The following is a 12,734-nucleotide window of genomic DNA, read 5'->3' on the forward strand; positions in this document are numbered from 1 at the left end:
AAATTCTTATCCAGTATAAATAGTGATAAATAATAAAATTCAAATATAAATAGTGATAAATATTTTTTAATTATATAATATTTGAATTTAGAAAATGAGGTATGAAGTATTGAAGAGTCAAACCTAGGCATTGACCATTTGAGCTGGAAATGAGTTAGAGCTTGATGTATTCAAATCTTTTCGGAGGCACAATGATGCTTACTTTGCGGAAGGTTATGTATGTTAGTTAATTCTTTATTTATCTATAATATTATATTGTTAATAATAATAATTGAATCATTATATTTCACGTGTATTGTTTGAATTTTATTTATTTTTTCTTATGTTAACATGGTTGACTTTGTATAGAGTCGTATAAATTTAGATTATTAGCCCTTTTTTAAAATTTAACAATATCTGCATGCTAATTAGGTTGTATTGGGCTAACCGTAATTGATAATTGGGCTAACGGCCCATTTACGAGTGGCCGAAGCCCATAACAGATTCGGCTCGGAGATCATCGGGCATCGGTTCCATTTCGGGTATCGCAGGACCTTGAAAACTTCTTGGTGGTGCAGCGATTTGAAGCTCGTCTCTCCATTGATTTCTTCGCTGATCAACGGCGGTGAAGCTTTGGATCCTGTGGATCTCATCGTGATCAGAGACAGATTAATTTTTTATGATGGAGGAGAGTAGATTCGGCTCAGACTGTGGCTGTTCGAATCGGAATTTCGTCCTTTTCATAGCTCAGCTTCAGGTAATTTCATTCCGTCTTCTTTCTACCTTTTGATTCTCTTATTATTTGCTTGGATTGTTTGGATCTGAGTATGCGGTGGCTGATGAGTGTGTGTGTGTGAGGGAGAGAGAGAGAGAGAGAGAGAGAACCTGCATTTAGTCATCTTATGAAATTAATGTTAGGAGCTTGAACAAATTGCAATTCACGTGAAACATTGTTTTCAACCTAGATCAATGAATTCTGTTAGTTGAGGTTTATATGCAGAAAGTAGTTCAGAACGGTTTCTTGAAAAAGAAATTTCAGAGAATGGTTCATGATTCTGCTCGTGTTTTGGTTGTAATGGTTCATGATTTAAGTTTATGCGATACTTAGAGTTGGAGGCTTTAATTTTTCAGGTTCCATGATAGATATAATCAATTGAAGTATGGGATTATCTAGTGTTTGGAAAGTTGTTCGACTGATGTGAAGGTACTGTTAGTTAATCAAGAAGGTTGGTTTGAAAGATGAACTTTGAACTTTTTTTAACTCTGCACACTGTGAAAGAGAAGCAATAAAGATGGTTGCAGTTTACTGAACAGAAGATGAAGAGGAGCTTCATTTTAAAGAACCCAATTGCCTTCGTATTTATGATTCTATCTCTTTGTTGCATACTTATTGTACTCATCACAACGCTAAGGCTTCCAGAGCTAACTGTAGGAGATAAGGCTGTTGCCAGTAATCAGATTTCAGTGATCAGAAAGGTCCCCAAAGATGATAAGTTGGGCAAGTTCGGAGAGATGATGATCAAAATGTTGCCTAAGGATCTTGCTTTTACTGTCTTTATCCCTTCAGAGAAGGCTTTCGAGCGCGAATTGAGTTTACAAGTAAATGAAAGTTTGACGACTGAGAAATTGGACGACACATACACCGTGATTTCAAGAATATTAGGTTTCTCCGCTGTTCCTCGAACTATTTACTCGACTTCGGTAGATTACGGGAATGAGATTTCATATGATGCTGTTTCTGGATTCACATTGAACATTTCCAAGGACAGAGATGGGATGCTGATTGTTAACCGTGTGAGGTCTGAAACGGTGGATATAAAGAAGAAGGATGTTCTTGTGCATATAATGGATGGCGTTATAATGGATGCTGCGTTTGAGCAATCAGTAAAGCCTGATGACAGTGAAGATTGAACCTGTAAAAAGCAGCTGTTTATTATCTTTTTTGACCATACATTCCAAACCAGTAGCTTCCATAGTAACATCCTGGTCAATAGATTCCTATCCTTTTAGATTTACGAAGTTTTCAATGGTTTCAAGGCCTAGATGTTAGCCATTTGATCAGTTGGCTATGATTTTGGTGTCGATGTACTTGTTAACTTCTTGCTTACAACTTGGCTCATAACTTACAATGTGAGGATGAGGGCCCATTCCATGAGCAATATTGAGATGGGGAATTGTTGAATTGAATATTAGGGAAGCAAAACCAAGGAATGACATATATTTGGATAAAAATAGTTTTTATGAACTCCGAAGCATTGAATCCACACATTGGTTTCTCGTGATAAACCCCATTTTAATTTCTCAATTTCCAACATTCGCTGATTAACAGTACATCCAACGCCTCACTCATTCAACCTCGTCTACGAGTCTGGAGCATGCACTTGAGAATGTCGAAGCCTTTTTTGCAAATTCCCCCCTAAAATAGGAAAAATAATAACCAAAATCCCTCCACCCATCAAAGTGCATAGAGGTTGAAGGGAAAATTTAAAGAAATTAAAACCCTAACTACACTACAACCTTAGAACTCATTGACAACCACCGTAAGTTTTGGATACTGATGAATCTGATCTACAGAAAGCTTAAACGAAGATCCAATGGCGGATGATCCATTTTTGTCTCTATTTTGTAGGTGAAAGATGTTGCGTCCTCGAACTGCTTCCCATCTACTCTGAACTGATGATAATCATCTGATCCTTGTGTTTCATCAATGGAGTTTAGTGGAAAAAGTTGAAGCGTTTTCATCATTCTTTCTGGCTCCAACTCCATTATACCCTTATTTGTGCTCGACTGGTCTGCAAAATCTGCTCAAACCAGAAAGAAAACAACACAAAACCATGAAACAAAACTCAACCCAGATTCGTGTTTTTAGAACCAGAAATGGATAGAAAGGAGGTGAGAAACATACGGTTAGAGGGTGGAATAATGTTGTTGTTGTTGTTGTTGTGGTCATTAGAGAGATGAAGAGGATGAAGGAAATGCTGCTGTTGGTGAGAGTGATCAAGAGAAAGGGAAACTTTGCGACGCTTTTGTCTCTCACGAGCTTTATGATTCTGAAACCAGTAGAACACATTCTTGCTCTCGATCTTGCCGTAAAAGCTGAGCTGATGAGAGATTTTCTGAATCTGATCGCTACTCGGAGTTCTAAGCCCTGACCTGAACAGCTCTGTCAGCACCTTTACTTGTTCTGCAGTTGGATTCCATCTCCCACATTTACTACTCCCACTTCCCTTTCCACCTCCGCCACCGCCACCCTCTCCGCTGCATCCGCCCCCTTTTACGTAAATTCTAGAACAAACCCCATCCTCCATATTAATACTCTTCCGGCTCATCCAACACAGACAGAGAGATGACCAACTAAGCCTCCGCCCCCTGAGACTGAAACTGAAACTGAAACTGAAACTTCTTCTCTCAGAAAGAAAGGTTTAGGAAGTCAGAAAAAGTGCACTGTGCTCCCTCTTCTATTCTCTCTCTCTCTCTCTTTACATAAGAATAGTATATGTAAGAGTTGGAGATAATTTATAATTCTATTCACTTTCTTCTCATGTGACACTATTTTTACTATTATTGCATTTAATAGATTAGGTGTAGATTTCATTATAAATTCTTTTTCCAATAAAAATACGTCATAATGGAAAGTAAGCAAGGGTTCCAAGCGTTTCTGCCTACAGGTACATAGATAGGTCTTGTTCTCATATATAATGGAAATTTCATTAGAAATTCGATTCCTTTTCTTAAAAAAAAGGATTTTTTTTTTTAATCCTCGTGTAAATGCTGTAGAGTACATGTACTTCTTTCCTTCTTTCCTTGATATTGTAGATTCACACCTCATAAGTACTTTGAAAATGTAGTTTTGTTGGTTAGTTTGTCTTGTTGGTCTACTTCTCGACAAAGTGATTGAAATAAGTCAATTATAAGATAGCTTAGTAGATAAATACCCGTTATCATCTTAAAGATCGATAGTTTGATGAGTTAAAGAAAGCAGAAAGAGGTTTCTTTCTATTTAGTCTTTTGTCCAAGCAAGAGTAAGAGGGTGTTTTTATAAAATGTGTTTGTAGGATTACCCTTTTGTTTATGAATAAGGTGCTTCGATTTTAGGGAAACAAAAGATTGGATTGAAGATGAACACCCATTTGATGAGGTTTTAAAATTTGTGGCCTGGTTTTTTGTGCATAGAGAGAGTGTGTGTGTGTGAGAGAGAGAGATGGCAATTAGGCATATGGAGGGACATGCGCAAAAGCTGCCACTGGAGAAAAATTTCGGTCGCCCGAGGAGACAAAGATGCAAGTTTCATTGATTGTCAATAACATTAAAATAATTGTGATTTTGAGTCTCATGGATCAAAGTTCCATTTTTTTTAATGGGTTTGGTGTTTTTCAGTAAAGCATGCACTTACTCTGTCCAAAAAGAATGGGACAAAAAGAGAGTTTTCATATTTAATAACTCATCTTCTCGAATCCCAAATAAGGTTTGAATCTAAATACCTCAATTGGTTTGGTGAAGACATCAATACAGTACCGACCATAACAACTATGATATAACTTTAAGCTTTAAATGGACGCTACTTACTTCTAACTCATATGAGAAGGGATGGTTCGGTTCGATCGGTGATCGTTGAAGAACAGATGTAAATATGGGTAAGACAAGGTGGGGGGGGGGGGGNNNNGGGGGGGAGAGGATTTGAGGGAATGTGGAATGAAAAGTCAAAGTGAATTAGGGGATTGTCTGAATGTGTGTTGGAGGGTTGTGATTAAAAGAGACTGACAGAGATACTAAATTGACCAAAAGTGGAAGGTTGGCCAAAAGGATCAAATTTGGGTTTGGGATTTTAAATTTATGAGAAAAGGAGAGTTAAGAGTGGGAACACAAGCATAGAGACAACAAAAGCCACCAATGTTTTTTTTTTTTTTTGATAGAAGAGAGAGAGGAGCAGCCAAAAGTGGGAGCATAGCTTTGGATTTTACCTTGTCATAAGCCTCTTGTCTTAACTCTAAGGACACTTTGTTCCACAAACTTCAAATTTTTATGAACATACCTTTGTCTTCAAAGTCTTGTCTTTATTTTCACTAAATTTATTACAAATTACAGCACTTCTATGAGAACTAATTGTTTTTATGCTCTTTGTTTTTAACTATCTTCAACAAGTTGCATGTGAAATCTATAGTTATTTACGAACACAAGTCTCCGATTAATATAATTAGTTGAAAAACAACAGTAGCGATCCAAATTACCATTTTTGTGTGTAAGTAACTAAAGATTGTAGTTTGAAAAGAATCATGAGTAATGGTAAATGAATGGCACAGAGACACACACTACAAGAACACACGTCAAAAAAACAAAAGGAAAAATCAAAACATTGTTGTTATTGTGTGTTTAAACTAACAATGATTCTAAGCAGCATAGTGTTTTGGGTTTCTAAAGATATAGAACAGCGATTTGGAAGAACATGAGAATTTGAAAATAAAATATTAAGAAAAGAAAAGAAAACACAGTCTTCCAGAGGGTGAGAGGAATGGATTTATGCATTTGAAAAGCAACAAAAAGAATGAACAGAGAGAGAGAGAGAGAGAGAGAGCATTCCAAATCAAGGATGTGACAACAAAATCATCCACACATCGCTAAAAGTGCCATTTAAATGGTCCTATCTTCTTGTCTACAATAAACCATACAAAACCCTTAAACAAAAATTTTGCCCTTTTTTCTTTAGTAAATCAAAAACATAAGTAGGATTCCCGTAAAAGTAAAAGTAAAAGTGATCTCACCTAAAATATGGAACATAAATTTGTTGCATGCCAGGAGGCAACTTATAAGCCTTAATGTTATCCGTCTCTGTTTGATAATCATTTTATGAACTAAATAAATATGGATTTCAAATTTCTTTCAATCTAACCTTATTTTTTTGTTTCAGTTTGCGAAAGTGGGACAAGAATCAAACGACCGATCTTACAAGAAGATAAGAACTAGGTCGGGTAAGATATGAGTGTACATATATGTGGATGTTTGCATTAAACAGAAAAAGAAAGAAAAAAATGGTAAGAGGGACGTTCTTTTTGTATGAAGAATGTAAAAGGAAATAATAGTAATAAAAGTGGAAGAAAGAGGAGAGTGGAAATGGTTAAGAGAGAGAGAATGTTAATCAGTGAGAATCGAGAAAGGGTTAAGCTGGAAATTAGGGCACGCTTCATTACACCTTTAGTTTGGCCCCCACTACTGCCTACCCCTTCTTCTCTTCTTCCCTTTTTCAATGAAGAAAGAAGTGTAAATTAGGGGGACACAAAAAGAGGGAAACAAACGCACTATTGGAGTAATTATTTTTGAACACAACATCGACATCGACATCGACATCGACAACGTATAATCAGATCAGGAAAAGCCAAACCTATAATCCACATTCCCTACCCTTCCCTTCCATTAATTATTATTTACTTTTGGGGGCGCAATGCAATGCAATGCAAATGCAATTCAATGCAACCCCACAATCATTCAATAATGCAATGCAAATGCAATTCAATGCAACCCCACAATCATTCAATCATCCACCTCCACGTCTCACTTCCCCACATCCCAAACAACCACCTTATACAATATTATATTCACTTCTTCATTTCATTTCTCCGGCGTCATATTTTCGTTTGCTTTATAGAATTGCTTCTCAACAGTATAAACCCTTTAAATTTTGGTTTACCACAAAAATCTTAACACATCTTATAAACCAAACACTGAAACTTTGTTTACTTAATCGATAAAAACATTGTTGCGCTTTGTTTCTAACCCCAACGGGAATAGTATCTCATCTTCTAGAAAATTGAAAGTGGATCATATTGTTGCCTTTAAACGACCAATTATACTCCAGAGTATGGGCGGAAAATTGGGCATCTGGGCAATGTTCTTGATGGTAATAATGGTAGTACAACCCTCGTCCGTTAAACTAGGCAATATATTCCACAAAGCAGCGCAGTATAAGAGAATCTGACAATGAACTCAACATTTATAAGAAAAAAAAAAGGTTTTCAGGAGGGGAAGGGAGCATTTCGTAGGACCAAGTACCCGAATTCTTAGATTTTTGGTCAATCACCAAATAAATAACACGCAAAATCGGTTGAAGAAGTTACAGAATCTGAGCAGCCGTATTCAACTTTTCAGCCAAGCTCAGCTGTGTTCTGGTGATACTTGATAAATACAGCAACAGCAAATGGTCCTGGGAAGAAGTGAGAATGGGAGGTAAATGGACAATCCATTAACGAGACACCAAACTCAAATAATAACTCATAATTTAACCACCCACTTGATAACAATTTGGTGTTTTTTTATTTTAAGTTCTTGAAAATTGGATTTATCTCCCCACAATTTGCAAAAATAAAACCATGTTCTTTTTTAGTTTTCAAAACATAACTAGGATTTTAAAAACACTCCTAAGGGGTAATGACAAAACAAAGAGTTATCAAATGGGGCCTTAATATTCAACTAATATTGCAGCCTCTACTTCAGAGAATCAAAATATATAAGCTACGATAGAATAACCATACCTGCACGTTGTCATTCATCAGCTTATCGAAAGCAGCTGGCGACAGTTTTGGAAGAGAGGCTACAGTGTCAGCAAGAAATCTCCCTATCGTGTTGTCTGCCTCAACATGCCCTTCCTGAGAGAGTAGTAACATAAGCAAACAAAAGACTATTTCTAAAAAAAGTAGAAGACCCAAACGTCACTCACCACAACGTTATCAACATATTTGTAAATATCGTCGATTAAGGCAAGCAATCTCTCCATTGAAGCTTCCATTCCTTCCAAATCATTTGGCAGTTTATCAACAGAAGTTGTCTTCAGAATATCAACTGTTAACAGAAAACTGACTTGAAGAAAGTTTTGAAATTTGATTGGACAGGATTAACAAACAAACTCGATACATTAATAACTGCAATAAGGCTTAAGGGAAAAAAAAATTCACAATCTATGTTCATATGTGAACAAAAACAAGCAAAGCTACAAAATAGGAATATTTACATCCGTATCATACCAAGCTAATGTTGTTCTAACATATGTCGGGAATATTAAAAAAGTATTAAGGATCAAATATTGCATACAGCTGTCAATGAGGCAACCTAAACTTTGTGCATGCATTTACGTCAATGAAAAATGGATGTGCGGATATGTGTATATGACATAGATTGTGCAGCTTAGACACTTCAATAATGAAAGTAAAACATGAGCGTGGAATAAGTTCATACATCCAAGTCTCTCAGCTTCGATCATTCGAAGATCTAAAGGAATTTCTTGAAACTGAGCAGCAAGCTGTCTATCTCCGAGGGACAAATTGACAGAGATATAGGCTTTTATTGTTCCTTCACCATTGTTAAATCCAGTATCAACGGTCAGATGAATAGGGTTTGCAACTTCTCTAGAATAAAATTCGTGTATCAATGCACTGCCACCCGTAACTCCCATACCAGTTGAGTACCTGTCAGTATTTGTGGTGTATTAGGCACTATAAGAAAATGTGTCTATCACTATGCCTTCGAAGAGAGTATCACAGAAACTTTGGGTGGACTATGTAGCAACATTACGAGCAAAGCATCCATTTAAATTTTTCGACCTAGGGTAGTATATGTAACTAAAATAACATAGTGAATTTGTGGCCTTTCAATAGGTATGAAACAAAAAGAAGTTAGCAGCCAAATTCCTTCTAATGAGAAACCAATTTCATCCGGAAAAATAAGAAATATGCAGAGGCAAATGGGCAAAGCCAAAGGGGCAACAGACAATAGTTGCAAAAACAAACTGTGGAAATAAACTGTAGGAATTTAACTAGAGTTGATAAAGATGAGGAGAATTCAAAGGATCATATGTTGGATGATATTGTATTTCTCTTGTTGGGCTCTTGTACTAAATCGTTTAATTTGTAACTCCGCAACTTTTGTTCAACTTCTGCCTTAATGATATCCAGTATAGCTGATAAACATAGTAAAGAAGGATCGGCTTTACCATCCAACGATAACCTCCTTTGGATTAACTTTTTGGTGGGAACTTAACATATTGTGATGATAGTCAATATCCAGAGCAACCTGTTATGATGAAAAGAGTGAAAGTGAAGTATTAAAGAGTGAAATAGGGAATTTGGAATATACAATTTTTTTGCAAAATGGTAGAACAAACATGACCGTTACTAGCAAGTCTAACCTAAAATATCATTTGAATTCAATGAAACAAAGAACGTATAAAAATCATAAAGGTCTATCTCAACCATAATTTAAATGTTCACGATTCTCTTGTATATGTAATTTGCATGAATTATTAAGGAATTTTACGAAGTACGATATAATCGAAAACCAAATTGAAAAAAGGAATAGAGGGAAGACAGGGAACCCTAATTTTCCCAACGGGACAGAGGACGAAATAAATTCGTCAAGGAAAAATATAGAAACAAGGGCTTTAATTATCACCCAAAAATCAATAAGAACGCCAAGAATATGTGGCAACCCAAACAATTACATCGAGGAAACAACAGAGATGAGATTAATACAGAGTAAGGAGGACCTGATCCGAAAACTCGTTATGAGGAACAGCATAAGAGTTGCGAATATCAACGGTTCCATCAGGTAAAACCGAGCCAAGAAGAGTACCGATTACTCGATCTGCCTGGTCAGGGCGCCTCACATAGCAATCACAAATGTTGAAGATAACCAGAGGGTGAACCTTCGCAGATAACGTGTTAGAAGACTGTGAAAATTGTAAGACCGTGCTCTCCGTCGTTGCCATTGCTTGAAGTTCGAATTAACCTATCTCCGTAAAAATGGAGGCCAAGAGAGACGACGAAGGAGCAGAGGCGAATGCTAGGGTTTCTGTTCTACCTCCAATTTTTGGAAGAAGACACATAACAATTGGGTCGTTGAATACGCACCTTATTGGGCCTAATGAATTCGGCCCTATCATTATATTCATTATTAAATATATATAATATGTAGTTAAGTTACGAACATCAAGCCCGTCTAGCTCAGTTGGTAGAGCGCAAGGCTCTTAACCTTGTGGTCGTGGGTTCGAGCCCCACGGTGGGCGCTTTTTTGGTAATATCTTATTTGTTAAATAAACTTTCGTTCTTTTTTTTTTTTTTTTTTTTTTCTGAATTTTCAATTTCTCCAATATATATTATGTTAAAAACATATTAAATAAACTTAAAGCATCATTGACAAATTCCACTTAAAAAAAAAAAAAAAAAACTCAATTGCTTTACCGATGTAAATCCATATTTAAATATTATGATTTCTTTTATAATTTTAGAATTTAAGAACTAAATCTATTTATAATTCAACATTGGTGTAAATATATGGCTTCATCCAAACAAATGTTTAATCAATAAATTGAGGCAAAACTTTAAACATGTCATTATACAAGCAATGCAAGATTTTACATTCTTTTAATAAAAAAAATAATTAATTAAATTTGCTGTATTTTCCATCCCTGGGGTCCATCCAGACCTATTTTGTATAATAAATTTAGAACCAAAGTCAATCTTTGTTGTAACTCGGTCAACCCGAGTCAGAATCAGTCCTAAAGCTTCATCCGGGTCCTCCTATCCGACCCGTAAACACTGTGCATATCGCCGAGAAACGTCTTGGCAGCATCCAAACTCGGGAAATAGGTGGATTCCAGAAATATTTGACTCAGTGAATCGTCCGAGTTTGAACTCACCACGACTCGGTTCCCCTTCGCCTCTAAGCTTCCCATCACCATTACCAGAACTTGCTTGTAGGCGAAGAAAAACTTCTTTATCGCCGATTCGATCGATTGCAGGGCTTGAAGCAGATGAATCTTCTCGATCTCTCGCTTCTCGCTGTACAATCTCATCGCCGCCTCTTGAATCCTTGGTCCGCCCATTGGATCCACCTCCACATCCAAGATGAACGGCACCTTGTGCTTCAGATCCTTGCACTGCTTCGTAATCTCCACCAGCGTCGTCGATCTGAAGCAAAATGCCTCCGATTCCTGCAGCGATTTGATCGCTAATTGATTCTTCAGCTTTAGGAAATCATCCGGATCCATCAGAAGGTGAAGATCTTCAATCTCCTGTAGAACCTTCCAGATGCGCTCCATCAGATAGCAATCCTTCGCGGCTCTGGCGAAATTCTTCATCTCGATTCTCTCTGCAATTCGTTTCAGAAGCTCATGCGCGGCGTAAATCCACGACTCCAGGATCTGGTGCGTTGTGTAGACCGTTTGATTCTCGTAATTTTCAATTTGATCGTACGGACTCTTTCTCAGAGAATGAAGCTCGTTTGGCCTGCAAATTTGGTCGTAGTCGATATTCGGCTTGCCGACCAAATTTGGCTCCCCTAACCCTAGCGTGTACGGACATCTCCTCATCTCGCACTCAACGGAGTACTGAATCATCTGCGCGATGTCTTCAGAGCTCTGCCACGACGCAAGTCGAGGAAGAAGACTCAATTCACTTGTTCTGCTTACAACGGTAGCTTCTCCGCGAATCTTCCAGACCTCCGCCGAGCTTCCCTCGCGAGTTATGACGCCGTTGGATGAACTGAGATCAACGATCGGAACTCTGCCGCGCGCTTCGTCGTCCTCTTCATCGTCTTCAAAAATCATAGCAATGAGTTGGATCTGACTCGTGGTGAGAGACTCAAGCTTCCTCTTCCACTCCCAGCGGTTAACATACGGCCGGGGATCGGACAAGACGATCGAAATGAAGCGGAAAGTAATCTCCAAAGCTTGCAATCCCGGCTTCAAAACCGACTCACTTGTCCATTCCGGAAACTCCTTAGAGCTCCATAGCTTCCTGAGATCGTTGAGGCGAAGGTAGTGGTCGTACGAAGAACAAGAGGAAGGCGAGGCAGTGGATATGTCTGAAGAACGAAATGAAAGAGGAAGGGATAGACTGAGATTGGCGGTGGGGATGAGCTTTGGGGATTTAGTGGTGGTCTTGTCAGAGGAAACCATGTTGGCCTTCCAACCCAAATCGACCATCTCTGACACGAGAAGGAAAGAAAGAAAGAACGGTTACTACAAATTTGAACTGAATTTTCGCTATTGTGGAAGTTGCTGAAGAATTTGTTTATGGAGAAGGAATGGAGGAAGAAGATGGATATTTATAGGTGGCAGTATAAATTTGAACGACACAAAGTCGTGTTTGGAATGGTTTTCTTTTTTATATAATAAATATTAAAAGAATAATAATTTAAGAAAAAAAATGCAAATTGTGGAAGAAGTTGTGAAGCTTATCCAGAATCCCAGCGAACGGGGGAATTCAAAACCCAAATAAATTTTAAAAAATAAAATAAAAATTTTAAAAAAGGAAATTTCCAGGGGGGATGGAAATGGTTGAAATTGGACCCGGTTGGGTTTGGTTGAATGTACCGCGTGGAAATGGCAATGAAATGGAAGCCCATTCATCCCCTTGCCCCCATCTCATTTCTGCATTTTGTAACCCCCCACCCACTCACCTCTCGCCACCTGTCACCATCGCCTTTTAGTTGACCGTTTATTCCTCACATATGCCTCCACGTAAACCAACTACATAGTTGAGTTGACCCATCCAAACCAAATTCTTTAATTTTTTAAATCACATTTTAATTATTTATAATTTTTATTTTAAGGAAACTCCAAATAAAAATAAAAAAGTGTACAAGCCCAAAAAGTAAAACACGGCTAAGTCCACAAAGTATTATCTTTTTAGAAAAAAAAAAAAAAAAAAGAGCATAATTTAAGAAGGGCATCCAAATAATTTTTATAAATATATTGTTCGCTTTAAACT

At 37.4% G+C, this 12,734-nt stretch overlaps 4 protein-coding genes and 1 non-coding gene across 5 annotated transcripts; 2 read left to right on the forward strand and 3 right to left on the reverse strand.

Annotated features, from left to right (window-relative positions):
- Positions 1–428: 428 nt before the first annotated feature.
- LOC111445644 lies at positions 429–2,224 on the forward strand. The gene is made up of 2 exons (XM_023084154.1): positions 429–736; positions 1,111–2,224. The coding sequence occupies exon 2, from the start codon at positions 1,297–1,299 to the stop codon at positions 1,888–1,890; it is 594 nt and encodes a 197-aa protein (XP_022939922.1). The 5' UTR covers positions 429–736; positions 1,111–1,296; the 3' UTR covers positions 1,891–2,224.
- A 246-nt stretch (positions 2,225–2,470) lies between these two features.
- LOC111445643 (WUSCHEL-related homeobox 5-like) lies at positions 2,471–3,585 on the reverse strand. Its single transcript, XM_023084153.1, has 2 exons — positions 2,885–3,585; positions 2,471–2,780 (listed from the first exon to the last, which is right to left on the reverse strand). Exons 1-2 carry the CDS (start codon positions 3,306–3,308, stop codon positions 2,548–2,550), a joined length of 657 nt encoding a protein of 218 aa, XP_022939921.1. The 5' UTR covers positions 3,309–3,585; the 3' UTR covers positions 2,471–2,547.
- A 3,159-nt stretch (positions 3,586–6,744) lies between these two features.
- Positions 6,745–9,835, reverse strand: LOC111445113 (eukaryotic translation initiation factor 3 subunit F-like). The gene is made up of 6 exons (XM_023083345.1): positions 9,509–9,835; positions 8,957–9,036; positions 8,203–8,432; positions 7,688–7,809; positions 7,503–7,616; positions 6,745–7,174 (listed from the first exon to the last, which is right to left on the reverse strand). The coding sequence occupies exons 1-6, from the start codon at positions 9,728–9,730 to the stop codon at positions 7,085–7,087; spliced, it is 858 nt and encodes a 285-aa protein (XP_022939113.1). The 5' UTR covers positions 9,731–9,835; the 3' UTR covers positions 6,745–7,084.
- A 119-nt stretch (positions 9,836–9,954) lies between these two features.
- Positions 9,955–10,027, forward strand: TRNAK-CUU. The gene has a single exon. It is a non-coding gene; the product is annotated as a tRNA-Lys (tRNA).
- Positions 10,028–10,304: 277 nt separating this feature from the next.
- On the reverse strand, positions 10,305–12,096 carry LOC111445112 (nematode resistance protein-like HSPRO2). The gene has a single exon (XM_023083344.1). The coding sequence runs from the start codon at positions 11,945–11,947 to the stop codon at positions 10,520–10,522; it is 1,428 nt and encodes a 475-aa protein (XP_022939112.1). The 5' UTR covers positions 11,948–12,096; the 3' UTR covers positions 10,305–10,519.
- Between the last annotated feature and the right edge of the window lie 638 nt (positions 12,097–12,734).

This window comes from Cucurbita moschata, unplaced genomic scaffold (assembly GCF_002738365.1).
Source record: "Cucurbita moschata cultivar Rifu unplaced genomic scaffold, Cmos_1.0 Cmo_Scf00007, whole genome shotgun sequence".
Classification (NCBI taxonomy): Eukaryota; Viridiplantae; Streptophyta; class Magnoliopsida; order Cucurbitales; family Cucurbitaceae; genus Cucurbita; species Cucurbita moschata.